This window comes from Episyrphus balteatus, chromosome 1 (assembly GCF_945859705.1).
Source record: "Episyrphus balteatus chromosome 1, idEpiBalt1.1, whole genome shotgun sequence".
NCBI classification, from domain to species: domain Eukaryota; kingdom Metazoa; phylum Arthropoda; class Insecta; order Diptera; family Syrphidae; genus Episyrphus; species Episyrphus balteatus.
Window position 1 is genome coordinate 790,085 of NC_079134.1, and position 27,971 is coordinate 818,055.

General features: G+C 33.9%; 1 protein-coding gene across 1 annotated transcript in view; it reads left to right on the top strand.

Annotated features, from left to right (window-relative positions):
* The window catches only part of LOC129907522 (protein O-mannosyl-transferase TMTC2), a 115,898-nt gene that overhangs the window by 70,822 nt on the left and 17,105 nt on the right, over window positions 1-27,971 (top strand). Inside the window, exons 3-6 of the mRNA XM_055983796.1 lie at window positions 9,697-9,783; window positions 25,865-26,417; window positions 26,509-27,724; window positions 27,835-27,949. Of these exons, the coding sequence (XP_055839771.1) occupies window positions 9,697-9,783; window positions 25,865-26,417; window positions 26,509-27,724; window positions 27,835-27,949 (1,971 nt within the window). The remainder of the gene's footprint in view (window positions 1-9,696; window positions 9,784-25,864; window positions 26,418-26,508; window positions 27,725-27,834; window positions 27,950-27,971) is intronic.

The window sequence follows — 27,971 nt, forward strand, 5'->3', positions numbered from 1 at the left end:
GCCATTTAAACAAACGACACGACAAAGGAAACGAGAGCTGTCGAAAAAACAAAACGACATCGGTAACAGACATGCAAATTTGCTGGAGTATTCACTCGTTTATAAAGAAACTCTATTTTAAAAAGGCTATTTTCAACCTCATCTGGTAAAGCGTAAATTTTTGCTCCTTTACAAATTACCTATCGAAAAAATTTAGGCTAGCTAATATGTATCCCCTACAAATTATCCATAATTTGTATTGGATGTTTAGCTCGATCTACGTAACAGGCCTAAATCTTCTGTTAGTTCAATCGCTATTTCAATTAAAATGTACAAACTACCATAATCTATACATTTGAAAATGTCTAAAATATGAACCTAACTAGGTAGTAAATTTTGAAATTCGAAACGAAAATTTTCTTGATCGTCAGTTCAATATGATAAATTGATAGTTAATATGACAACAAGGGACAATCTGAAATTGACTACAGCAGTTGTCATATTGACTAGCTAAAGCTTGTCATATGGATTATTAAAATTGTCATATTGACTACGAATATAGTCAATATGACAACCGATCTTTTAATTCCTGCTAAGAATAAGTATAAGATAAAGTTCTACCAAAAACAATAACTTTTAAATATTCTACCATTAACACTAATTTTTATATTGCATTCAGCCATCCAGTACAACGATAAACCAGATAGCTTTTTATACAAATTGCCAAATAATTCAATTTGCTTGCTATATATAAAAAAAACTAAAGTTTTCTCAAAAATAACAAAAAAAAAAATATTTTCCCCAAAAATTTAATAGGTTTCAATGAATAATGATTTAACGATAAAAATAAAGGCAAACAATAAACCTCATCACGGCTATTGAATTTCCCATAATGATGCTCTTTTTCGTTCCTTCCTAACCTCTCTTCAAAGATTAATCAAACATTTCTCGTCAAACTAAACCATCCAAGTGTCAAACAATTTTCTGTTGTAAGGAAGGTAAAAATACTAGGTATACCTATGACGTCTAATTTTGCGCGAGTATTAAATATTCAAATCTTAACAACCAATTTTTGAGCTCCCGACGTTTATGAAATTTCCATGCAAATTAACAACAAATCTCTCTGGAGTCCTGACAGCAAGTGCCAGCATCCAATTTTTTTCTTCTTTTTTTTATTTTCATTTTTTCATCTCCCGTGAAATATATTATACAACAGCAGCAGCAGTAACGATACCGGCAGACTATAGAAGGAGCACAAGCAAAACATAGAATTTCTAATTATTCACCCAAAATAACAGCGGCAGGGAAAATAAAGCTAGCGGCAAACTTTTTGCCTTTACATAACTAATACAACCACCCATGTAACCGCACACCGTGCTGCCGTGCCGCACCCTCAACCTTACGCAAAATAAGGGTTTCACAACCGCATAAACATCCCACTATATACTTTACCTACCTCTACAACCGCCACCACCACTCCGTTGAAAACAATTCAGCCCCAAAACAACGGGTGAAACACCACAGGAATCACCTTTAAAAATTGTAACATTTAATTTGTGTTTTCGCCCATTCTCTCCACCTTCTGGTGCTCTGGCAAAAAAAGTCTAAAGTTTCAACAAAAAAAAGATACAACAAAAGGAGCAGAGAAAAAAAAATATCCGTTATAAGGTCACGAGGGACGACTATCTTCCTTGCAATGTGCACAATGGGACGGATGATAGTACTGGTGAAAAATGTTGCAGCACTCATTTACTTTTCCGCAAGTCAGCACATTGAAACTTCCTTTTCAGAAAAAAAAAAAAAACGAGAGAAAAACTGAGTAAACTAGTACACAAATGAAAAAAAAAGTTACCTTCTCTACGACCATGATTCGTGGTCTTGATTTGGACATCGCCAATGCAAATTGGGACACTTTTCCCTCAGCTCCTGTTTTTTTTTTTTTTCTTTACTTTAATTGCAATTCATTTACGAGTCCTTCGAGGCACCAATAATAGCATTCGCGATTCGTCCTAAGACTCAACTCTGCGGCAAAGTTTTCCCTCGAAAACGAGTTTCAAAGCAATTTAAGAAAGCAAGAATAAAAAAAACATCCTTTCTCATGATAGAAGCTCAAACTTCAGAGTTCTCCCCCTTTTTTTATCACCAACTCTCAACCAAACCAACAACCCCATCAAGTTCAAAGGAAATTGACAAAAAATGCAAATGAAGCAGGAAAAGGTACAAATACCCTTGCAGGACTCAGTCGTCAGCACTTCAGCAGATAACTTCAGCTTCAATTTGCCACGTTGCCAAAGGAAGGATTGACCAATATGTCTGTCGTCGCACTTACACACAGTTGGCGGCAATAACTATCTTCTATCTTTTCTGTAGGAGGTCGGTCCTGTGTGTAGAAAGTTTTACATTTGTGCAACAGTTTGATGTATAGAAGAAATCCTTTTGCTTAGCAATTTATTCGCACGTGTTTTCAATATTTATGTAGCACATACAAATACCAACACAAACATCTCACATTGACTTCAGACTCAGAAACAGTGGAGTAAGAGGTTTTAACGCGTGGAATTAATTTATTTTATGCAACAATGCCGGCCGTTTAACAAGCTGTCAGACTGACAAGTGAATGTTGTTGCAAGGAATAACGTGTTTCGTGTCCTTTCAGCACTTTTCAACATCAACAGTTATAATGATATTTTGTGCATTGTTGTTTTTGTAGTAAACATTATAAAACAGGATGTAGGTAGTTGCTTCCATTTCTCAACGTGTCGCATCGTAGCAAACGTCCCATCACTATTGCCACTTTTAAGACAGAAGGGGGATCCAGATTCGTGAATAAGTTCGTTTTGTTGTCGTGACATTTCATTTCTCACACATTGGAAATTAATTTAATGTGACATTTTGACACAACGACACTATCCTCGCTGTCATCCTTGTTTATGTCACCGCCGCCGCCGCACCTAGGAAAAAGCAAAATCATGTTTTTGCTTTTTGAATTAAGGTAACATTCATTAAAATGTTATTTTAAGTTTTCAGTTTGAATAACCTTGACATAGTCAGGTTTATCACGAATTCCATTTCGATCGCAAGTTTACTACGAATTCCGAAAAAAAAATTATCACAGAATCCTTTCGTGGAAAACTTCGCGAAAATTATCACTATACTAACAGATTTTGATTTAAAAATAAATAAATTGAACATATTTCCAGTTAAACAGAGTTCAGAAAACGAGCTAGAAGAAATAATAATTAAGCAAGCAAGCGACAAATACAAGCTCAACCACTTTGAAATACGCCTCAAAAAGATGAATGAATGCTTATCTTTAACACATTCCTCAATTACACTGTGTAACACTAAAAATATACGCGGGTGGTTGGAGACCTATTACGTTTTGTAGAGCTAGTTGCGCTGATTAAGAAACGTTATTTAAAAACTCCATAACACCCCCAAAAATCGGTTTTTTGGACCTTCAGCCATTTAAAAAAAACTACATAGCTTTGTCAAATTTGTACCCATTTTAGATTTCTTTACAGTTTTGAATAGAAATAATTTAGACCTTTCCAACAATGCATAAAACATATGGTATGGGTAAACCACCTAGAATTTATAAGCTAAAAAAGTTCAAAAATTCAATTAATATTTATTTCCAAATGAAACGAGGTGGTTTTTATGAAAATCAGTTCAAAATTGGATCAGAAAAAAAATTTTACGATTTCAACCCAGGTACCGAAATTCGAACATTTAGGCACCTAACAATAATGTTATTTTGGCTCGTAGTAGGATATCTTGAGCGACAGATATCCTACTACTATGCTAAACGAGTTCAATAAAACTATTTTTACTTGCGATATAGGTACTATATATGTATCAAGTTATGCATTCGTACAAAAAAAAAAGTTTAGATAACATTTTTCCATGATATTACGATTATAGAGAATGCTAAAAAAGTGGGTCCCGTAAGTCCGTCTGTCTGTCTGTATAAGGACCTACAGCCGAAACGAATGGACCGATTGACTTCAAACTTGCTATGTAGCATTTTCTGGAGACTCTCCAGAGGGGTTTTTGGAATTATTTTTTTTGGACCAAAAATAACGGTACTTGTCATATACCGATTTTAGTAAAGTTGAAATTTCTCAAAAACGGCTCCAACGAAGAAATTCAAATGTAAGTTTTGAGACAAGGTCTATCTTTTAATGCAATTTTTTTTTTTAATCATTTATTAACTGTACCTGCCACATAGAACCGTTTTTTAAAAATCCGATCTCCGAAACTGCGTATTTGATTTCAACGAAAATTTTTCGAAAACGGGACCTTGTTTTTTTTTGAAATTTTGTTTTTAGATGTTGATTAGTGATTTCTACAAAATGGCATACCAATTTTATTTTAAAACTTTTTTCCAAGAAATTGTTTATAAAAAATTAGTTTTAAAAAAAACGGCTCACACGATTTTGAAATTTTTTTTTCTAAATATGCATCTTAATATATCAATCAAAACTGCATACTTGTTTCGGAGGGCAATTTGATTTTAGATTTTATTTTATTTAAAATAAAAAAACAAATTTTATGTTTTTTTTTTTGCATCTATACACATAGTAGTACTTACATTTCCCAAATTTCTTAAAAATTTAAGTAACTTGAACTCTAAGAGCAAGTTCGTGCGACCCAGTCGTGCATTTTATTTACTATGGCAGGGGTGTCTATCTACCCCCCCCCCCCCCCCTTAAGGAGGGTGGGGCAATTTTCTAAAAAAATAATTCAAATAAAAAAAAACCGCAACACTAACATTAATAAGTGATACCATTTTTGAAAAGCACAACTGTACCTACATTTAATTCTAATTTTTAAATCAATATATTTAAACCAATTGTTTTTGAAATAATCGATTTAAAAGTTAAAAAGTTTTTACTATTTATATAAATACAAAATTTCAAATAAATTTTAATACTAAACTATATACCTTCAATAATATTTTTAGTACAATTATTTCTCAAATAATACTAATTCAAATATCCTACATAACTAATAATAACCTCTCCTTGGCATAAACCCGATTAAGCAATCAAATAAAACTATAATTATTAATTATTTTGCTTCCATCAGTGATTGAGCCTTAATTAGTGAGGACCTGCTGCGTCGCGTCGCATTGCTCTCTCCCAACTCCCAAAATTCAACTGAAGGGCTATTATTGATAATTACAGTAATAGAAATGATTTATGGCCGCCGGACTAATTCCTCAATATCTTGCAATTATTCCTCCCTCATACAAAAAAAGGCTTGACTTATATATTTTTTTTTGTTATATTCCTTGTGTTTTTTTTTTTTTTGTCAGCTTTGCTTTATCATTACCAACTATTTTCAATGTTTTATCGTCCTCTCTCCGTTCATTGTGATAATCAATCATAGTCCCCAACGATGATACAAAAAAGGGGTTTTGCTGGAGGAGGACACATAAATATACATACTCGCATACAAACCAACACAAAAGGAGTCTAGCGCCTTGAGTAGTGTGTCTTGAAGTTATCCTTTTTAATTCGACAAAATTGCTATATTCTTAGCACACAATCTCATTGAGACACATTTCCCTGGGATGACTTCATTATCATTTATAAATATTTATCAAGGATATTGATTTTCAATATACAACATACACATGCCAGGCGAACCCCCATCATGATTCTTCGAAAAATAATAGCGGTTAAAGGGGATGAGATTGTTCGAAATAAGGTTGGGGGTGGCCCTCATATATTATATATTCTCCACACATTCATATTAAAAAAAATATATAAAATAACCTTACCTTTCTTGGAAAAGGTAGAATTTCGTTTCTGTTGATGAATATTTAGATTCCGTTAGGGCTTTGAATTTACATAGAAAAACATTTTAAAATAAAATACGACAATCTTTTTTTGGAGAAAAATATAGGAAAACAATTGGAAGTAGGACAAAGGCACAAAAATATCAGAGTGAGTAGTAGGTATATGTTTGTTGTGAGGATATGTTACGGGGGCCATATGCCGTCTGGCCAAATTGCCCGTTTTGCCGGTTAGTTTTTTTTTTTTTTACTGGCGATTGGTGCCAAATTGAATGGAAAATGTAAACATATTTTCCTTTAGGAAGCACCACCCCGAAGAAATTAAAATTAAGTGCTTCCATTTAAGAAGGTCGGGCGCCTCAAAAAATACAAAATATTGAAAAATGAGTCAACATTTTTTGTTACCTATACAAAAAAGGTAGAGAGAGAGGTATATAGGCTGTTGTTACTGCTGTGCCATTTAGCCAATAACAAGGCAGTTTTTTTTTTCATTTTGAGCTAAGGCTTACAAAACTTTGTGGCTTTTTTGTTCATAAACTTTTGGTTTTTTTTCCACTCCAACCAACACAGGAAACCTTTAGAAGTGACATCATTTTACAAGTCATCTTTTATTTTTCTTTAGAGGGGTTGTCGAGGGGATGAAGGGGAATAATAACATAAAAGATATCGTTCAATAAATCAATCATCGCTGAAACAGGCTTTTTTGGCAGAAGGAAGTTTTGTTGTTTTTTTATTTTTTAATAAATTTAAACTTTATATCAACTTTTTGGTTTGACAGATGTTTAGGAGTATAGGTGTTTTTGGAATCGATAGAAGCAGAATTGCAAAAATTTATCAAGCTTATGGTGCCGATAAAAAAGTTGAAAATGTGTAATTTCATGCATTTCATACAAAATTTTATTAAAAGACCAATCGTTGTTTTGAAACAATTTAATCGAGAAGAAAAATGTTTTGTATATTCTTAAAGTTATCATGCAACTTTAATAAGCCATCTTTTTAATTTACACTTTGTAATGGTTCCAAGTTTGTATTATTTATATAAGGGTTATAGGTTTATAAGAATTTTACAAAAATGTATGAAATATTGTAAGGGGCAAAATTTTTACAGACAGTGCTGTTTGAAAAATTTTAGACAAACATTTAATTTCTCTTTTCATGGAAAGTTCTTGGAATTCTTGATAGCTACTGAGAAATGATTTTGGAGTGCAAAACCAATATTTTGTGTCTGTGACGTCTCAGATTGACAAGCACTGAAATTTCTAAAAAATTAAAGGTGGCTTAATAAACGGTGGTATGGAATAAAAAAAAATCGTTACATCAGTATTAACCAGTAGAAAGAAAGACTCCTCACTCAAAATCCAAAAAAAAACAAAAAAGGATTATTTTTCCAAATTCGAAGTCCCGAAAAATTCGGGATTTCAGGATTTCCGGATTTTGAGTTTTCGGATTTTTGGGTTTTCTGGACTTTGGATTATCGGGATTATGGGATTTCTGAATCTTAGATTTTCTGAATTTCGGGTTTTTCTACATTTTCGTGATTTTGATTTTTCGAGATTTTGGTTTTCTCCCCCTTCTCCCCTTTTGTTTATTTTTTTTTTATCAAAATGTATAATGCATAAGTTCATTTTTACATGATTGGTATAGATGAGACAAAAAGACAAAAAAAATTCAAAAACTGAGCAACATAAACTTAAAAAGTGATCTTTTTATCGCTTGGGCCTAATAGTATGGCAAGTAACTGTATTTTGTATAATTTTTTTATATCTTAGATTTCATGTACATATGTATGCATAAAATACCTTAATTTTAAGTACCTAAAAATAACCCCATATTGCTACGAGAATAGAAATTTCTACAATAGGTACAAAAATGTTCCACATACGCCATAGTGACCCTTTTTACTTGCTTTATAGGGGAAGTTTTGGTTTCGTGTAGAAAGAAAAAACTCAAGGTTTTAAAACTAAAATTACGATGATGGAGAAGATCAAAAATGTGGTTTTCGTCATGCCCTCCGTTGTTCTGTGCGTCCATCTGTAGGGGAGAGTGGGGCAGTTTTGAACACGGAGCACATTTGAACACTGCATACAAAATTTTAGCATATCAATCTTTTTTAGAAGTATTTCCATATTTGAACCCGTCAACACGATATCCATAAATGTCAATGACTTTCCATCGTTATCTCGGCTGACTTTCAGATTTATAGGTGGAAGGTGATTTTTATACCTAGTGGTTTTGCATTATTTCAGTTTTTTAGTTGTAAGAGTTTAAAAAAAAGTTGGTACGTGATTTTAAAACGCAATACAATTTTTGTTAATGGTTAATGAATTTTAAACTAATTGACGGTGAATTTTTGAATGAATAAGAATATATTATTTTTAAATATTTATTCAACATTTTATGTCGTTGACACAGTTGGGGCAGTTTTGAACAAGTACGATGGGGCACTTTTGAACATGTTCAAAACCGCCCCGAGCAGTTTGTATCAGACATTTTAAGGACACTTGAATGTGTTTTATTTAATAAATCGTAATGTTCTTATAAAAAAAAAATAATGAAACTAGCATTTGTGGACAAAATTAAAGAAAAAATGGGAATATGTACAACATAATTGAAGATTTAAAAAAATGCCTGAATTCTTCAAGTTAGTTCTGCTAGACTTTTCTCGATGAGAACTCGATTATATACCACTTAAGCGCTATAGAAATTAAAGTCAAGCTACCTACACCAATTAGTGCTCCTGGTACATGAAGAACATTCGCTTTGTTAACATTTAGATTTAATATTTAAATCTAAATGCGATTTAGATCGCAAAATAAATCTATTTTACTCTGAGAAGCATAAATGGTATGAATACCATTTTTCTAAGATATATTTTAAATGAATTTTTCTTGGTTTTTGTTTTTCTTTTGAACTTATAAATGTGATAAACTGATAACTATAGTATACATTTTAATGTTATTTTTTCTCAGTTTTTATTATTTGTTGGTTAATTGGATATGATATAATAATCAATTTGGAGTTTTTGTATGTTCTTATTAAGAAACTAATAAAAAGTAAAGTATTATTTATTCATTACAACGAAACTAATACTGCTGTTCCAAAGTGCCCCTTCCATGTTCAAAACTGCCCAATACATGGGGCACTTTTGAACATAAGAGCCTATATCTTTAAAACATCAAAATTCAATATAAATAACTTGTTTAACTAACCAAATGTTCTTTGAAATCGAAGCTCAATGTTACTGTTCAATGTTAGTAAACTTTACAGATCAAGAAATCGAACATAATTCGTTCAAGCAGCTTCGAAAGCAAAAAGTGTTCAAATGTGCCCCACTCTCCTCTACCAACTAATATTTTTTTGAATGATTTATAAAAAAGATGAATAATATTTTTTATCAAAAAAACAAAACCGACTTCCATGGATTAAAACTTGGTTTTATGGTTTTTCTAATAGTTCCCTTGGCTATAACTGAACGAAATGGAAATGGGACCACATTGCAGCCACCAGCTTTCCAATACAAAAAGAATTATCAAAATTGGTTAACTCAATCCAAAGTTATGAGGTAACAAACATAAAAAAAAAAAACAAAACAAAAAAATACAGGCGAATTGAATACCTCCTCCTTTTTGGAAGTCGATAAAAAAGTCCTTACTTTTTCGACTGAGTACTTTTTTATACAAAATGGTTCAATACTTTTCAACCAAATTCAGGACGATTGAACAATTGAAGGATTTTAAGAAGATTTTAATATATTGCGTACCATTGACAAATCATCAATTTGAATGTATGACAAATATTAAAAAATGTTTACAAATTAGAACTATAAAACTCTAATAAGTTAATGTCAAAAAACCTTTGCAAATTGAAGATGACTAAACACTAATTTATTTCCTATTCTTCTTTTCTCTTTTCAGCATGGATTACACAAGCTTGGGTTGCTGCGCGTTAGCCTTTGTTTTGTACATAAACACCCTCAACTTTGGATTCGTCTATGATGACAGGTAAGCCCCAGCTCTATTATACCATACCGAATATCACTAATTGTTAATAAAACAAAAGTAAGACCATGTCCCGAAAAGTTTTCTGTTGTGTTTGACGAAGTAGGATATCCTCTCAGCAGGAAGACTAACAACAACTATAAACAACTTAGTCTCCCTGTGTATATATAGTGACAAATTGTTTTAATTTCAATAAAACTACAAAACGAGAATGTTAGTAGATTTCCTAAAAGCAAAAGCTTCATGAGGTTAAAATTTGTTTTTGGCGTGTCATTGCCATATGCCAGTGAAATATCATTAGTGTGAGCATAAGGAGCTACATAGTCTTCTATACCTAACTTATACCTTTGGGATGAAAGAACGACGACGGGACGGAAAGAAAATTGCTTAAGTTTCTTATCACGTGCGTCTTCTCCCTTTTTTTTTTTTGTGTGTTATTTTGTTCATCCAAGAATTCACGATGGCTGGCTGACTCTGGCTGGAAGTGATGAGAGGAATTTCAATCGATATCGATTATGGTCATTATGAAGCCTTCATGATGTGCCTTCCTTCAGTCTTCTTCACTATACAAATACATATAGGTATCTTACTTATAGGTCATCCTCTCTCTGGAGTGAAGTTGGTGCAGCGCAGTTAAACCTTAAAGCTTTTGTTACGTACTCTTTAATGGCTTCCGGTTGAGCTCTAAAGAAATCCGCTTCACACAAGAAAGAAAGGAATAAGAAGAAGAAAAAAAATCTCGGGGAGGTGAAGAAAAGATTTGCAAGTCTGTGCTTTCAAAGGGAGATCCAAGGAAATTAAGAGCAAGGCGACAGACAGTCAACTTAATCTTTCCTTTTCCTCTTTTCTCTTGCATCAGCTCTGGGATAATGGAATTCCTGTATAGTTTCTATTCTTTCATGTGGCTGTAATGTACATCACCTCCCCCCAACCGCCTTTTCCCTATTTTATCAACGACAACTACCGTCCTTATCCCTTTTGGCGGTTAAGATGGTTATGCCATTCGACTACCATACCGACCGACTGCTTCCACCAAGGGAAAGAGAGGGTTAATGTTTTGGTATTGTATTCAAGTCGAGTCGGAGTCGGAGTCGACTATGTGACATGTTGGGAGTTTAACCTTTTGAGGTGAATATATTCAGATTTTATTCACAATTTTCTTTGTAAAACATTTTTATGGCTTTAAAGATTTTCTCAAGGCAAACATTGGCATTGGCAGAGTACAAGTATAGCAGTAGCATAATATATCACGGACACTCTCACAAGTAGGTATAGATGGTATTAGAGCCATCAAGCAAAAAAGCATTATAGGGTCCTATGTAAACACAAGCGTATACATAATCCTGTTTTGTATTTTCTAAGGCAAAACGATTTTTGTTTGGTTTTCACTTTTTTTTTTTGTTGCCTTCGTCTTGTTATTTTTCTTTTTCTTCGATTTTCCCTTAAGAGTATCAAATTGCCAGTGTCAAGAGGTGAGAGACGGTAGACCGATGCGATCCTTGTGAAAATCGATGAGAGTATTTAGTTTTACTTTCAAACACAGGAGCCAGGAGACATTTATGTATTTAGGCAAGGGAGGCCGTGATTTGTTTTTTTTGTCTGTTTTCTTGTTTTTGTTGTCCTCCATAGAGAATCAAATTTTCTCAATTTAAGGATATAACAGCACCATGATACAGCAAAAAAAAATATATATAATAATAAAATAAGATTTTTTCTTTGGTACGCCTAATTTATGGGAAGCAATGTAAAATTTCCAGCGATTACAATTACGTTATCGAGCGTAACAATGTCCAATATAACAAGGATCTATATTTATTATGTGTAGGTATACCCACTTGTGAGTGTAAATGGATTTAATATATTTACACTGTTAAAAATGTTGAAGTTTTTTTTTTGACTTGAATTCTTCTTTTCCTATCAATTTCTTAACCAAGTTCTGAAGAAACCATCAAAAAGGTGTTGTTATTGCATCAACTGGATATCCAATAATAAACTGGCAACTCTCTATCTAACTTAAGCGTTGGTACTTATATTTAACAAAAAGTTAGTTCTTGAATATTTCTACAAATTTGCATCAGCACATCTTAATTCAGAAAGCAATATATTTCGGAATTTGGCAAAAAGATTTAATCGAAACATTTTATTACGCGAATAACTCATACAACTTTTTTAGATAAAAAAATACTTGTCCTGAGGTAAATGTGTAATTCAATATTACTAGTAAACAATATTCAATGTAAATGGGGTTATAATATATGGTGATAAACGATAAAGCAATTTCGAAATCTTTGTTAAAAATAAAAATAAAAAATGCCTCTATTGAGTGTCATAGTCAATTTCCTGCAACAACTTTTAACCTATAACCAGCGAACACGCAAGACGCTTCTTACGATACCCCATTTGCTTAATTACTATAAATAGTTTAGAAGCTTTGATGCCACAGGTGAACATACCCTACTTACATACCGACCAAACCCTCTTAAATAGTTTTTTGAGAAAATAAATATTTCTGAACAAAAATATCTTCTTCGCTTTCACATGTAGCAAAGCATATTCTAGAATGCTCACACCGAGAGCATTTTCACCGAGAAATTGAGATTTTCTTATTTTTTGGTAAGATTTTTTACACGCTTCTTTTGAACCCGCACGTTAGGAAGAACAAACAAGGTGATCTTATCAAAAAGAACGTTCCAACATTGGTTAAATTGTCGCACATAGGGGTATTTTCCAGTTTTACGCGGACAAAATTATTTTTCCGGTTTATCTTCATCCACAAGGTAAAAGCTTGTATTTAGTACTTCAATTAAGTATTTTAACTGTTGATTTCAATGAAAACATTTTCCTTTCAAAACCAATTTTTGATCAAACAAAAAAGTGTCAAGAATGGATAAAATTGGTTTGTTAAAACTCTTATAAATGGAGTTTTAGTAATGATATCGCCAAGATAAAGGTCTTAAAATTTAGGAAAAATTATAATGATTCAGGTTCTGTGATTCAAGAAGTTGAATCTTTAAAAAAAACTTAAAATATGGATGCATGAAAACAAGGTCAGCATTTTTCAAAACCTAAAACGTTTAAGAGGGGCAAATATGTCGAAGTTGCACTTAGTTGCAATTTTTTTTACGGATTCAATTAGATAAGTGTTTAACCTTTAGAAAAGATTTAATTTTATCACGCAATAATGTGAAATAGTATAACTTATCTCCTTACCAACATAAAAAGAAAACTATTTTTACGTTAAATTTTAATTTATATTAAAATTCAACTTATCATTTTTTATTTATAAAGTAATATAACATTTAGACATCTAGTAGACAGTTTCGTATCTCTTTATCAATATTCCATAAAAACTTTTTTCTGTCGCTAAATTATAAAAAAAAAAATTTTATCTTTGGGCTAAAAACTTTAAACTCTAGACCGCTGCTGTTAGTCACTTGGAGTGATAATCAATAAATTTTAAAACTTTAAAAAAATGCTAAGCAAAAGTTATCTTCTTTTGGTAGGATTTTGATTTTTTACGTTCGAATCAGTTTAAAATTTCGTGTTTTGTCCGCCTTAATTGACTAAATACCCCTATGTGCCTTGTATTGACATCAAAATAATCATTCCGAAAACCCAATTAATCTCAACGTTCTCCACGTGTTGAGGATTTATTGTTTCCATATTTTTTTCAACGACTCTAAAGAATCGAAATACGAATTCGGAGTATTGAGCAGGAATCGACATCATTCGAAAAGTATTAACACGTATCTTTTAGTGAACTGGGAAGAATTCTTGAAACTTTAAAATTAAACCTCTGCCATTGGAATCTAAAATGGCAGGTTGATCTTGCAGCAGACCCGAGATATATATTTTCCTACATATTAAAGGGTCTGGCCACCCAGGAATTTTCTTTTCAATGAACCCTGAACTGTAACAAACATTTTAAGACCTGTTGCATTTTTCATGCATTTTCCGACAGGACCACTGTTTATTGAATGCGGTACTTTAGAGATCTCGGAAACTGTCTGTCCGATTTCCTTCAAAATTTTTCTGAAAAGTTATTTTTAATACATATTTTTTCTTGTATTATTTCAGAAATAGGTACATTATGTAAGCAGCTTCTAAGTTTTTTTCCGAAAAAAAAAAAAAAAATAATAATAGGTAGTCTGTGGTTCTTTGGTAAAATTGGTAAAATCAGAAAAGTAAAAATTCAAAGAATGATGATAAATTTTGAAAATCCTACAGTTTGTCTGTTTTTGTATAAACTTTGGCTTCCTCTTAATACTAACTAATGAATAATGTACCTAGTAAATATTGTGATATAATAATTCTAAAGAATCTTTTAGAATATCTTTCCCATTAATAATGTATTATTTTGCTCAGTGTACTGAAAGCTGAGTGTTTGGGTGAATGTATCTTCTCAAAGCTGCTGGTGAATATATGTGGGTGTTTTTCTATTTAATTTGTACATAACATCCCTTAAATCCTCTTTATTGCCATGGATTCACTCTGGAAACTTGTTTAACAACGACTATATAGAAAGAGAATAGGTTGATGCTTTCCTATGCTGTAGTCTAGGTCAATAATCTCTCGGGCTTGATTTTTCTTCTTTTTTTTCACAAAATTGATGTTCTAAGTTGAGGGTTTAACGTTTGTCCATATACCTACACCTACGTTGATGCTGTTCACTTTAGATAATTTAAAGTTGGTTTATTAAGTTTTAATCTTGCTCACACAACCCCATCGACAAAAAATAAAATAAAAACTTATCACCTGCCATCAGTCTTCTATAATCATCAAGGAATTTAAAAAATAAAAAACGAACAAAAAGTGTTTCGCTCAAAACCAAACCAACTTGAGGCAATTTTCGTTATGTTGTGTCAATTGAATGCGAAAATTTTCTGACTTTGTGTCATTAACTCCCCATTCAGTGAGTTGTTTTTTTTTTTTTTTTATTATTTTGTGAAAAAGTTTTCTTCTCACCCTCTAATTTATGCCAAAAGGCCACTTAAGTCTGAAGAATTCTTATCGAAAGTTTAACAATAAAATACCACAATAACAATAAGGGCGCCTCAACCTTTTGAAGGATTGCCTCGTTTAAGGACTTGTTTTTTTTTTGTTTTTGTTTTTTTGCTTCGCATTCTGACAAGAAATAGAGAGATCAAGATTGTTTCATTGAAAAATAAAAAATACAAAAAAAAAACATTTTAAATTTAGTAACTTGTGAGAAATCAGTTTTGAAGTTAGAAGAGGTCTGTTTTTCTTTTTTACTTGATATACGAGTAGGTTGGTATATATTTTTTTTTTTTTTGATTCAAGGATTATCAAAGAAAGAGATAAGAATTCCATATTCGTGTCTGGAGGCTTCGAACAACGATATTGGTATAGAAACTGCTTTTTTTATTTGATTTTTTTTTTGTAGGCGATTTGTTCTCACGCTTAAATGATTTTCAATGTAGTTGAGTGTATTGAACATGTGTAGAAAGAAAACTGTGAAGGTTGGCTGAACATGAACATAAGGAGTATTGTCTTCAATAAAGTCAGTCGATTTTTGTTCTTCCTTTTTTAAACATAAAAAATCCCTTTATACCTATTCATATACATATACAGGGTGTCCCACAGTCACCGCCCCAAATGAAAACCATGAATTCCTGAGGTCATTTTAAGTCGAAAAACTTAAGAGGTAATTTTCTCGTTTTCGTCCCGTTTTCGAGTTACCACGGTTTTTATGATTTTTTCTCTTTTGTCCTTTAACTGGCCTTATCTTTGCCAAACTACGTTTGATTTGAAAGATTTTTTTTGCAAACAATCAAGAATTTATTGCAGTTTAAGTTTGTCTCAAAACTTTTTTTTCTGCGGACAACCGTTTCTCCACAATTTTGCATCAAATACAACTTTTTTCGTTTTTTAAGTTGTTTTTTACACTTTCATATCATTTAAGTCAAAAAAACACGTTAATGAGTATAAGTTTTTTGTGCATTTTATTAAAGCCCAGTTTATTTTCATAAAAACAAATAATTTTTATTTCATAAAAAAGGCTACTGAAAGTAATTAAAAAAAATAAACAAACTGAGTGAATGAAAAAAAAAAATAATTTTTAAATAAAAAATTAATTTAAATGAATTAAAAACTTTTTCTGAGCTATTGTGGTTAAGAAAATAACAAATAGATAAAGCTCAGAAAAAGTTTTAATTCATTTAAATTAATTTTGTATTGAAAAATTATTTTTTTTTTAATTCACTCAGTTTGTTTATTTTTTTTTAATTACTTTCAGTAGCCTTTTTTATGAAATAAAACCTATTTTTTTTATGAAAATAAACTGGGGTTTAATAAAATGCACAAAAAATTAATACTCATTAACGTGTTTTTTTTACTTAAATAATATGAAAGTGTAAAAAACAACTTAAAAAACGAAGAAAGTTGTGTTTGATGCAAAATTGTGGAGAAACGGTTGTCCGCAGAAAAAAAAGTTTTGAGACAAACTTAAACTGCAATAAATTCTTGATTGGTTGCAAAAAAAATCTTTCAAATCAAACGTAGTTTGGCAAAGATAAGGCCAGTTAAAGGACAAAAGAGAAAAAATCATAAAAACCGTGGTAACTTGAAAACGGGACGAAAACGAGAAAATTACCTCTTAAGTTTTTCGACTTAAAATGACCTCAGGAATCCATGGTTTTCATTTGGGGCGGTGACTGTGGGACACCCTGTATAGAAAAATGGGTGTGTATGTGTATGTATGGAATTGGATGATATTTAATCTCATATTGAGCTTTTATATTCAAAAAAATATCGATTTGAAAATATTATTTCGACAGTGAATTATTTTTATTTTTTTTTTTTAAGTTTGAAAGAAAAAAGCATTGGAGTGAAAAGTATCGATTTTATATTTCAATATTTAGTACCCACAGGGTTTATACATTTACAACGCTTAATAAGGCGAATGTTATCATAACATGTAACATATTTTGTAATTTAAAATATGTATGAAGTAAAATACCTATAAAAGGTTTGGTTTTCAATAAATTAGAATTTATCATAAATTTTATACCTATGTAGATAAAAAGTTATATTAAAATTATATGGAAATGCTTTAGCTCATGTTTTTAAATTAAAACAAAAAAAAAAAAAAAATAAACATGCACATAGGTATGCGTTAATAGGCTAGTTAAAGGGAGATGTCCTTTTTAATTAAAAGAAATGTTAGAATATTGAAAAGCTTAATGATTTTTGTTGTCTAAAAGTTTAAGAACGACGACGTTTATAAGTGAAATATTTTCAAAATCATTAACAACTTTAGTTTTTGTTAATTTTAGAATAGAAACTTTAAGAATTGTAGTTTTAAAGAGTTTGATAAAATAAAACCCAAAATTGAGCTATCTTTCATTTATTTATCTATCAAACTCTCTAAAACTAGAATTCTAAAAGAATTTGTTCTAAAATTCGCAAAACTTGTAGAATGACGAGCACATAATTCAAATAAAAATTTGGTTTACTTATTTTTACAGCGAAACTTTATTTTGCAAAAAGCAGCTATCGAGACCTTTATTTAAAGACTTAAATTATACGACACCAATTTAGGTATGTAAAATAACTAAATAGTAGCATCCCTATTTGGAGCCAAATCTTACTAACTTTATAGACCGAGAGCCCAGAGCAGATTTTGGGAGTTTTTGGATAACCGAAAATGGGTCATATGTATGTGTAGGTAATAGCGTCCTGATGAAGAATTCGAAAGTCTGGCAGGTTTATTTCACGGCATTCTATGGTTTATGGGGAGTTGAAAAATGCATTTTTTCCGATTTTTGTGTCGAGTATATAACCACTTTAATTCATATAGAGCCGATAGAGGGCGATACCTTGATTGCAAAAAGTTCGGTCCCAGACGTTTTATTCGCGGCATTACCCTTGCCAGAGGTCGTTGAAGATTCGCGAAATAGCGATTTTCATACAAAAGTCAGAATATTATTTTTTGCAAGATATATAACCGTCTGGTGGTACCTCTTAAGAAATAACCACTACCCATTGATAAAAAAAAAAATTAGTGCCAGACGTTTGAATCACGGCATTACCCCCGCCAGACGTCCTTGAAGAGTCGCGAAATGGCGATTTTCATACAAAAGTCAGAATATTATTTTTTGCAAGATATATAACCGTCTGGTGGTACCTCTTAAGAAATTACCACTACCCATTTGATAAAAAAAAAATTAGTGCCAGACGTTTGAATCACGGCATTACCCCCGCCAGACGTCCTTGAAGAGTCCCGAAACAGCGATTTTCATACAAAAGTCAGAATATTATTTTTTTGCAAGATGTATAACCGTCTGGTGGTACCTTTTAAAAAATCACCACTACCCCCTGATAGAAAATAAATTAGTGCCAGACGTTTTAACCACGGCATTACCCCCGCCAGACGTCTTTGAAGAGTCGCGAAATGGCAATTTTCATACAAAAGTCAGAATATTATTTTTTGCAAGATGTATAACCGTCTGGTGGTACCTTTTAAAAAATCACCACTACCCCCTGATAGAAAATAAATTAGTGCCAGACGTTTTAACCACGGCATTACCCCCGCCAGACGTCCTTGAAGATTCGCGAAATAGCGATTTTCATACAAAAGTTAGAAAATTATTTTTTGCAAGATATATAACCGTCTGGTGGTACCTATTAAAAAATCACCACTACCCCCTGATAGAAAATAAATTAGTGCCAGACGTTTTAACCACGGCATTACCCCCGCCAGACGTCTTTGAAGAGTCGCGAAATGGCAATTTTCATACAAAAGTCAGAATATTATTTTTTGCAAGATGTATAACCGTCTGGTGGTACCTTTTAAAAATCACCAGTACCCCCTGATAGAAAATAAATTAGTGCCAGACGTTTTAACCACGGCATTACCCCCGCCAGACGTCTTTGAAGAGTCGCGAAATAGCGATTTTCATACAAAAGTCAGAATATTATTTTTTGCAAGATATATAACCGTCTGGTGGTACCTCTTAAGAAATTACCACTTACCCATTGATAAAAAAAAATTAGTGCCAGACGTTTGAATCACGGCATTACCCCCGCCAGACGTCCTTGAAGAGTCGCGAAATGGCGATTTTCATACAAAAGTCAAAATATTATTTTTTGCAAGATATATAACGATCTTACAACAATAATTAAAAAAAATCTAATAAGTTGACTTAAACGATGCACACTTTTTAATAATATCTATATTGAAATATTATATGAGGATGATTCCCTAAGCTACTGATTAATATATAAACTGAGTGGAATTAGTACAGTAGATTTATAATAAAGCATTTCGCGACTCTTCAAAGACGTCTGGCGGGGGTAATGCCGTGGTTAAAACGTCTGGCACTAATTTATTTTCTATCAGGGGGTAGTGGTGATTTTTTAAAAGGTACCACCAGACGGTTATATATCTTGCAAAAAATAATATTTTGACTTTTGTATGAAAATCGCCATTTCGCGACTCTTCAAGGACGTCTGGCGGGGGTAATGCCGTGGTTAAAACGTCTGGCACTAATTTATTTTCTATCAAGGGGTAGTGGTGATTTTTTAAAAGGTACCACCAGACGGTTATACATCTTGCAAAAAATAATATTCTGACTTTTGTATGAAAATCGCCATTTCGCGACTCTTCAAAGACGTCTGGCGGGGGTAATGCCGTGGTTAAAACGTCTGGCACTAATTTATTTTCTATCAGGGGGTAGTGGTGATTTTTTAAAAGGTACCACCAGACGGTTATACATCTTGCAAAAAATAATATTCTGACTTTTGTATGAAAATCGCCATTTCGCGACTCTTCAAAGACGTCTGGCGGGGGTAATGCCGTGGTTAAAACGTCTGGCACTAATTTATTTTCTATCAGGGGGTAGTGGTGATTTTTTAAAAGGTACCACCAGACGGTTATACATCTTGCAAAAAATAATATTCTGACTTTTGTATGAAAATCGCCATTTCGCGACTCTTCAAAGACGTCTGGCGGGGGTAATGCCGTGGTTAAAACGTCTGGCACTAATTTATTTTCTATCAGGGGGTACTGGTGATTTTTAAAAGGTACCACCAGACGGTTATACATCTTGCAAAAAATAATATTCTGACTTTTGTATGAAAATTGCCATTTCGCGACTCTTCAAAGACGTCTGGCGGGGGTAATGCCGTGGTTAAAACGTCTGGCACTAATTTATTTTCTATCAGAGGGTAGTGGTGATTTTTTAAAAGGTACCACCAGACGGTTATACATCTTGCAAAAAATAATATTCTGACTTTTGTATGAAAATCGCCATTTCGCGACTCTTCAAAGACGTCTGGCGGGGGTAATGCCGTGGTTAAAACGTCTGGCACTAATTTATTTTCTATCAGGGGGTAGTGGTGATTTTTTAAAAGGTACCACCAGACGGTTATACATCTTGCAAAAAAATAATATTCTGACTTTTGTATGAAAATCGCTGTTTCGGGACTCTTCAAAGACGTCTGGCGGGGGTAATGCCGTGGTTAAAACGTCTGGCACTAATTTATTTTCTATCAGGGGGTAGTGGTGATTTTTTAAAAGGTACCACCAGACGGTTATACATCTTGCAAAAAAATAATATTCTGACTTTTGTATGAAAATCGCTGTTTCGGGACTCTTCAAGGACGTCTGGCGGGGGTAATGCCGTGATTCAAACGTCTGGCACTAATTTTTTTTTTATCAAATGGGTAGTGGTAATTTCTTAAGAGGTACCACCAGACGGTTATATATCTTGCAAAAAATAATATTCTGACTTTTGTATGAAAATCGCCATTTCGCGACTCTTCAAGGACGTCTGGCGGGGGTAATGCCGTGATTCAAACGTCTGGCACTAATTTTTTTTTTTATCAATGGGTAGTGGTTATTTCTTAAGAGGTACCACCAGACGGTTATATATCTTGCAAAAAATAATATTCTGACTTTTGTATGAAAATCGCTATTTCGCGAATCTTCAACGACCTCTGGCAAGGGTAATGCCGCGAATAAAACGTCTGGGACCGAACTTTTTGCAATCAAGGTATCGCCCTCTATCGGCTCTATATGAATTAAAGTGGTTATATACTCGACACAAAAATCGGAAAAAATGCATTTTTCAACTCCCCATAAACCATAGAATGCCGTGAAATAAACCTGCCAGACTTTCGAATTCTTCATCAGGACGCTATTACCTACACATACATATGACCCATTTTCGGTTATCCATAAACTCCCAAAATCTGCTCTGGGCTCTTAGACTATTAACTTTTAACTTATAAACTTTTTTCTTATAAAATGAAGTCAATCACAAAAACAACTTTAAATTATTCCAGCTTACAAAATCTTTGATATTTTTTAAGAATTATTAGATTAGATTAATTATTAGAAGAATTATTTTAAAATATGACTACTCAAAAAAACTGATGGAATCCATTGCTGCGACAAGCAATGTGAAAAAACTTAAGATTATATAGTTAAAATAATTTATTAAATTAATAGCCTTTTTTTGCACTTTGGTACCAATAAGTTTCTAGTAACTCTTGATTTGATAAAAACTATTACCAATTTGGACGCGCGTATTTTTAAAAAAGTTGGCCACCTAGATTTTTTTTATACCACAGGTGTTTTAAATTTTTCATAAAATATTTTTTTTTACTTTTTGCATCGAAAAACGAATTTCAATAATTTTTCAAAGAAAAAGTACAACAGCTATAAAAATTTGTAAATGCTTATGGTTTTAGTCAATTGTTGTAGAAAATTATAAAAAAAAGAAATTTAAAAAATTCGTTCATTCGTGGTTGTGGTGAACGAAAACGTAAGATGATGAAATTTAAAATATACTGAACGAAAAAAAGCTAATATTTTCTAAACTGGTTGCGATAGAAATTTTTTCTACTTGGTTTTAGTATACCCTGCATATCCACATATCTGTCATTTGGGGAACCCGTCAAAAGTGTGAAAACAAAAAGTATTCACGACTTTTAGTATTAGGTAGGAAAGTATGAAACAATAAATGTATTCAAGGAAAAAAGTATGCGCGACAAAAGTTCGAAAAATGGAAAACTATTATTTTGACCGGGTTTTGAGCTGGCAACAATTACAAAGAGAAAAGAGAATTTGCGAAAACAAAATTGGCGGTGGACAATTCTGATTGGTCAAGAAGGAAGAAATAGACGAATTTATTGTTAGATAGGGCTGGGGTCTCAGAAAAAAAGAGAGTATACAGAAATATTTATTCATAAGGATAGGAGGTCTAAATTTAATTTTCAGTCTCGCAGGTCGCAGCTGCGATGAGCAAGGCAAGAACAAAAGTGTGAATAAATAGACGAATTTATTGTTAGATAGGGCTGGGGTCTCAGAAAAAAAGAGAGTATACCTACAGAAATATTTATTTATAAGGATAGGAGGTCTAAATTTAATTTTCAGTCTCGCAGGTCGCAGCTGCGATGAGCGAGGCAAGAACAAAAGTGTGAATAAATAGATGAATTTATTGTTAGATAGGGCTGGGGTCTCAGAAAAAAAGAGAGTATACCTACAGAAATATTTATTCATAAGGATAGGAGGTCTTAATTTAATTTTCAGTCTCGCAGCTGCGATGAGCGAGGCAAGAACCAAAGTGTGAATAAATAGATGAATTTATTGTTAGATAGGGCTGGGGTCTCAGAAAAAAAGAGAGTTTACCTACAGAAATATTTATTCATAAGGATAGGAGGTATAAATTTAATTTTCAGTCTCGCAGGTCGCAGCTGCGATGAGCGAGGCAAGAACAAAAGTGTGAAAACAAAAAGTATTCTGGACTTTTATAAGGTAGGAAAGTATGAACAGATAAAAGTATTCAAGGAAAAAAGTATGCGCGACAAAAGTTCGAAAATTGAAAATTATTATTTTGACTGGCAAAAGTTAAAAAGAGAAATGAGAATTTGCGAAAACAAATGTGGCGATGGACAATTCTGATTGGTCAAGAAAGAATAAATAGACGAATTTATTGTTAAATAGGGCTGGGGTCTCAGAAAAAAAGAGAGTATACAAAAATATTTATTCATTTAATTTTCAGTCCCGCAGCTGCGATGAGGGAGGCAAGATTAAGAGTGCGCTCGATTATTTTTTTTTAATTAGGGAGAGTGGAGTTTTTGTATGGAAGGTGGACGTCCCGCGGCCAATATATTGTTATAGGCCAGTCATTATGTCGTAAAAAACGGCTTAGAAATGCAAAATGACCGAGAAAGCTAAATTTTGGATATGTTGTAGTGGATGCTTAAAAAAGCTTAACTTGAAGTTTTCGACCAAGATTTCCTATGAGCTTTTTCCGCCACTTTGAAAAAAAGGATAAAATTGGTTTTTTGACAATAACTTGGCTATCCGACGAGATACGAAAATTTTACAATAAGCTTTTTTGTAGCTTTTACCATGTTCTACAATTCATGGATACATATTTTTTGCGTATCATGAACCGTTTTCGAGATATCGATTAAAAAAGTCAAAAATTTGGGACATGCCATTTGTTTTTTTGACATTATCTATTTTTGTGTGATGAATATCGAAAAAATTATTAACATAAAATTTGTAGACCATACTCAGACCTACAATTTTGTATTTTTAGTTTTTTTTTTGGACAAAAATTACGACTTCCAGCTGGCCGCAAGGTCGTTAAGTCCGCGCCCACCGCCAAGAAAGCCGCTCGTTCGGTTGTAAAAAAAACAATCATTCATGTTTTTTTTAATGTTTATATTATTATATCATTAACACATGCATACATATGTATGTATTTATTTAATAAATAATGAGAAGAAAATAGTAATGGTTTCTTTTAACCCCAATTTTATTAACCCAAATTTTGTAAGTACATATACCGGCTTTTTGTGTTGAGTGTGCATTTTGTAATTTGTTTCAATCTCTATATTATTTAGTTTATCAAAATTGCAATTAGATCAGTGTCAATAACTTTTGAAAATAAAAAAATTATTAGCAGCATATGGCTGGTTGGAAAATTTAGGATAAATGGATAAATGAAAGGGAAAAAATAAATTGCCCACAAACTAGTTGGTAGAAAGGGGTATCTTCGTATCTCGTCAGATAGCCGAGTTATTGTCAAAAAACCAATTTTATCCTTTTTTTCAAAGTGGCGGAAAAAGCTCATAGGAAATCTTGGTCGAAAACTTCAAGTTAAGCTTTTTTAAGCATCCCCTACAACATATCCAAAATTTAGCTTTCTCGGTCATTTTGCATTTATAAGCCGTTTTTTACGACATAATGACTGGCCTATAACAATATATTGGCCGCGGGACGTCCACCTTCCATACAAATACTCCACTCTCATTAATTAAAAAAAAATAATCGAGCGCACTCTTAATCTTGCCTCCCTCATCGCAGCTGCGGGACTGAAAATTAAATGAATAAATATTTTTGTATACTCTCTTTTTTTCTGAGACCCCAGCCCTATTTAACAATAAATTCGTCTATTAATTCTTTCTTGACCAATCAGAATTGTCCATCGCCACATTTGTTTTCGCAAATTCTCATTTCTCTTTGTAACTTTTGCCAGTCAAAATAATAATTTTCAATTTTCGAACTTTTGTCGCGCATACTTTTTTCCTTGAATACTTTTATCTGTTCATACTTTCCTACCTTATAAAAGTCCAGAATACTTTTTGTTTTCACACTTTTGTTCTTGCCTCGCTCATCGCAGCTGCGACCTGCGAGACTGAAAATTAAATTTATACCTCCTATCCTTATGAATAAATATTTCTGTAGGCATACTCTCTTTTTTTCTGAGACCCCAGCCCTATCTAACAATAAATTCATCTATTTATTCACACTTTGGTTCTTGCCTCGCTCATCGCAGCTGCGAGACTGAAAATTAAATTTAGACCTCCTATCCTTATGAATAAATATTTCTGTAGGTATACTCTCTTTTTTTCTGAGACCCCAGCCCTATCTAACAATAAATTCGTCTATTTATTCACACTTTTGTTCTTGCCTCGCTCATCGCAGCTGCGACCTGCGAGACTGAAAATTAAATTTAGACCTCCTATCCTTATGAATAAATATTTCTGTAGGTATACTCTCTTTTTTTCTGAGACCCCAGCCCTATCAATAAATTCGTCTATTTATTCACACTTTTGTTCTTGCCTTGCTCATCGCAGCTGCGACCTGCGAGACTGAAAATTAAATTTAGACCTCCTATCCTTATGAATAAATATTTCTGTATACTCTCTTTTTTCCTGAGACCCCAGCCCTATCTAACAATAAATTCGTCTATTTCTTCCTTCTTGACCAATCAGAATTGTCCACCGCCAATTTTGTTTTCGCAAATTCTCTTTTCTCTTTGTAATTGTTGCCAGCTCAAAACCCGGTCAAAATAATAGTTTTCCATTTTTCGAACTTTTGTCGCGCATACTTTTTTCCTTGAATACATTTATTGTTTCATACTTTCCTACCTAATACTAAAAGTCGTGAATACTTTTTGTTTTCACACTTTTGTTACGGATTCCTGTCATTTGACACCATTTTGTAACCACTTACCTTACGAGATTAGTAACTCGTAGGTCGGAGTCGGGTAGTACGTTTCGAATAGCGAAAAAAACACCCTTCAGTGAAGTCAAATATCTGATATTAGGAAAAACCACCTCACAAAATAATACAAAAACACTATTGTACTTTAAGATTTAATCAATAAATTTAAAGACCAATGAAACACTTCGAATAGAATTGTATTACCTAATATTCCAATATCAAACATTTCCATACAATTTATGTGGCTTTGTACGAACATTTGATTAAATTCAAACGCCTAATGAGAGCAACCACAACCAACAATACAATGCAAACTTTAAATATGCTATTGATGCTGAGAGTGATGGCTATGTAGGTGAGTTAATTTCAATTTGGCATCATCAATAAATTAATCAACAAATAAGCATCCCCTATGGAACATGACAATCCGCTTATCGAAGATCTTAAGCTCATTCGGTAGTCCGTTATCAGGCCAATTATAAATCCGAATTATTCCGCGCACCCAATTACCAAAAATACTCTTACCCACACTCCCTCTCTTATTGTCTCTCTCAATTTCTCATATCTATCTCTTTGTCTTTTCAATTTCAATTGCAGACGTGCCATCTTGGGAAACACAGATGTGGCCGGCACCACCCCTTGGCAGCAGGCCTTCCTCCACGACTATTGGGGTACACCACTCACCGATACAGGCTCCCACGGCTCCTACCGGCCATTGTGTGTGTTAAGCTTTAAGTTGAACTACATCCTGGGCGGCTACACCCCATGGGGCTACCATCTAATTAACAACTTAATGCATTGTCTGGCCACCGGGCTGGTGGTGAAACTGGCCCGAAACTTCCTCTCCTCGATGTGGGGCATCGTGGCGACGGGCGCACTATTTGCAGCACACCCCGTCCACACGGAGGCAGTGGCCGGCATTGTTGGTCGGGCCGATCTGGCCGCATGCATATTATACCTGCTAACTTATTTAACATACATTCGGCATATTGTGTGGCGCGAGAGAAACGACAGCCGCCAGTGGCTGGCCATCGTCCTCACCGTAGTTTTGTCGTTGTGTGCTTTGCTGTTCAAGGAAACTGCCATAACAGCGCTCCTTGTTTGCGGTATATTCGATGTCATCAGGGGATTATGCGGATTCGGCGATAAGGTACGTAGGCAAGCTCAGGCATTCGCTTGAATTTAATTAAATTTAATTAGCGTCTTCCATTGATTAAGTGCGATATTTGCTTCCTTTGCAGAATCGCTGTCGTTCGCTGGGTATCCTGGCAGTTGCCTTGGTTTGCACGGTTTATGTGCGTCTACAGGTGCTGCCTCGACCGCAGAGTCATTTTTCAACGGCAGACAATCCCATAGCGAAATCAAATTCGGTGTGGACACGTTTCCTGACGTTCCTCTATCTGCCCGTTTTCAACTTCAAGCTCCTGGTGAACCCCACAGTGCTTAGTTTCGATTGGGGCATGGATGCAGTGCCACGAATAACATCGCTTTGGGACAGACGCAACGTGTTGAGTGCGGGATTTTACACCATTCTTGTGTTGGTCCTGTGGCTAAGCACAAAGAGGCTGGCTGAGAGGCAGATATCCGCTGGATCGCATCGCTACAAGAGACCGCTTCTGCACCAACAGCACCAATACCATCACCACAGGAAATCAAGGACGAAGAAAAAATACACGATAATAAATCAAAACCCCATCGATGGGCTGCTACCCGAGTATACGCCCTGTGTGGAGGTTTCATCGGCATCGGCGATGGTACTCAAGAAGGACTGCATTTGTAGGGTGTGCAAACAAGAGCTCACAGCGCGCCACACTAGTTCGTGCAGAGCCATGAACAACAACAACTCGGTGCTAGCGACGGGCGTCTTTAACGAATGTGCTTGTCCCCAACTCCTGCTGGACAGAATGGATATGGTCCAACAGCAACAACATTCTAAAACGGACGTAGACGGCACACAAAACAACTGCCGCATAACACCGCGCAGCAGTCGAAGCAGCAGCAGTTGCAGCAATAGCACTACGGCCAGCAGCAAGAGCTCGAGTAGTGGAGCGAGCAGCAGCAGCTGCACTGTGACCTGTAGCTTCAGTGTAAATAGTAATTGTCAGAGCCTTGTTATTAGCAGCAATCCTGGAACATACAACGCGGTTGTGCTGCTGATGGTGATGGCTTTCATCACGCTTCCATTTCTACCTGCAACGAATTTATTTTTTTACGTCGGCTTTGTGGTGGCCGAACGGCTGTTATATCTGCCTAGTGTCGGCTATTGCCTGTTAGTGGGCTTTGGCATTGGTAAGCTTATGGAGCCGCTTAGGCACCAGCGGAATAAAAGGATAGCTGTGCTCCTGTGTTTGAGTTTGACATTGAGTGTGCTCAGTGTGCGAACGGTGAGACGCAACTTGGATTGGAGAGACGAGGAGAGCCTGTACAGGAGTGCAATTGGTGTTAATCCACCAAAAGGTATGTTATTGTTTTTTTTTTAGAGAATATTTGTGAATGGAAAAAGATTTAAAACATGCTTTTTTTAACTTTGTTTTTGTGTTTGTTTTTTTTTTATTTATTTGTAACAGCACTCGGAAATTTGGGAAGTGTCCTTAGCTCGCAGGCGCGGTATGCCGAAGCGAAAGAAGTACTCCTGGAAGCGATCAAGCATAGGCCAAACATGGCCGACGTTCACTTTAATCTGTGAGTATACTTTATCTATTGT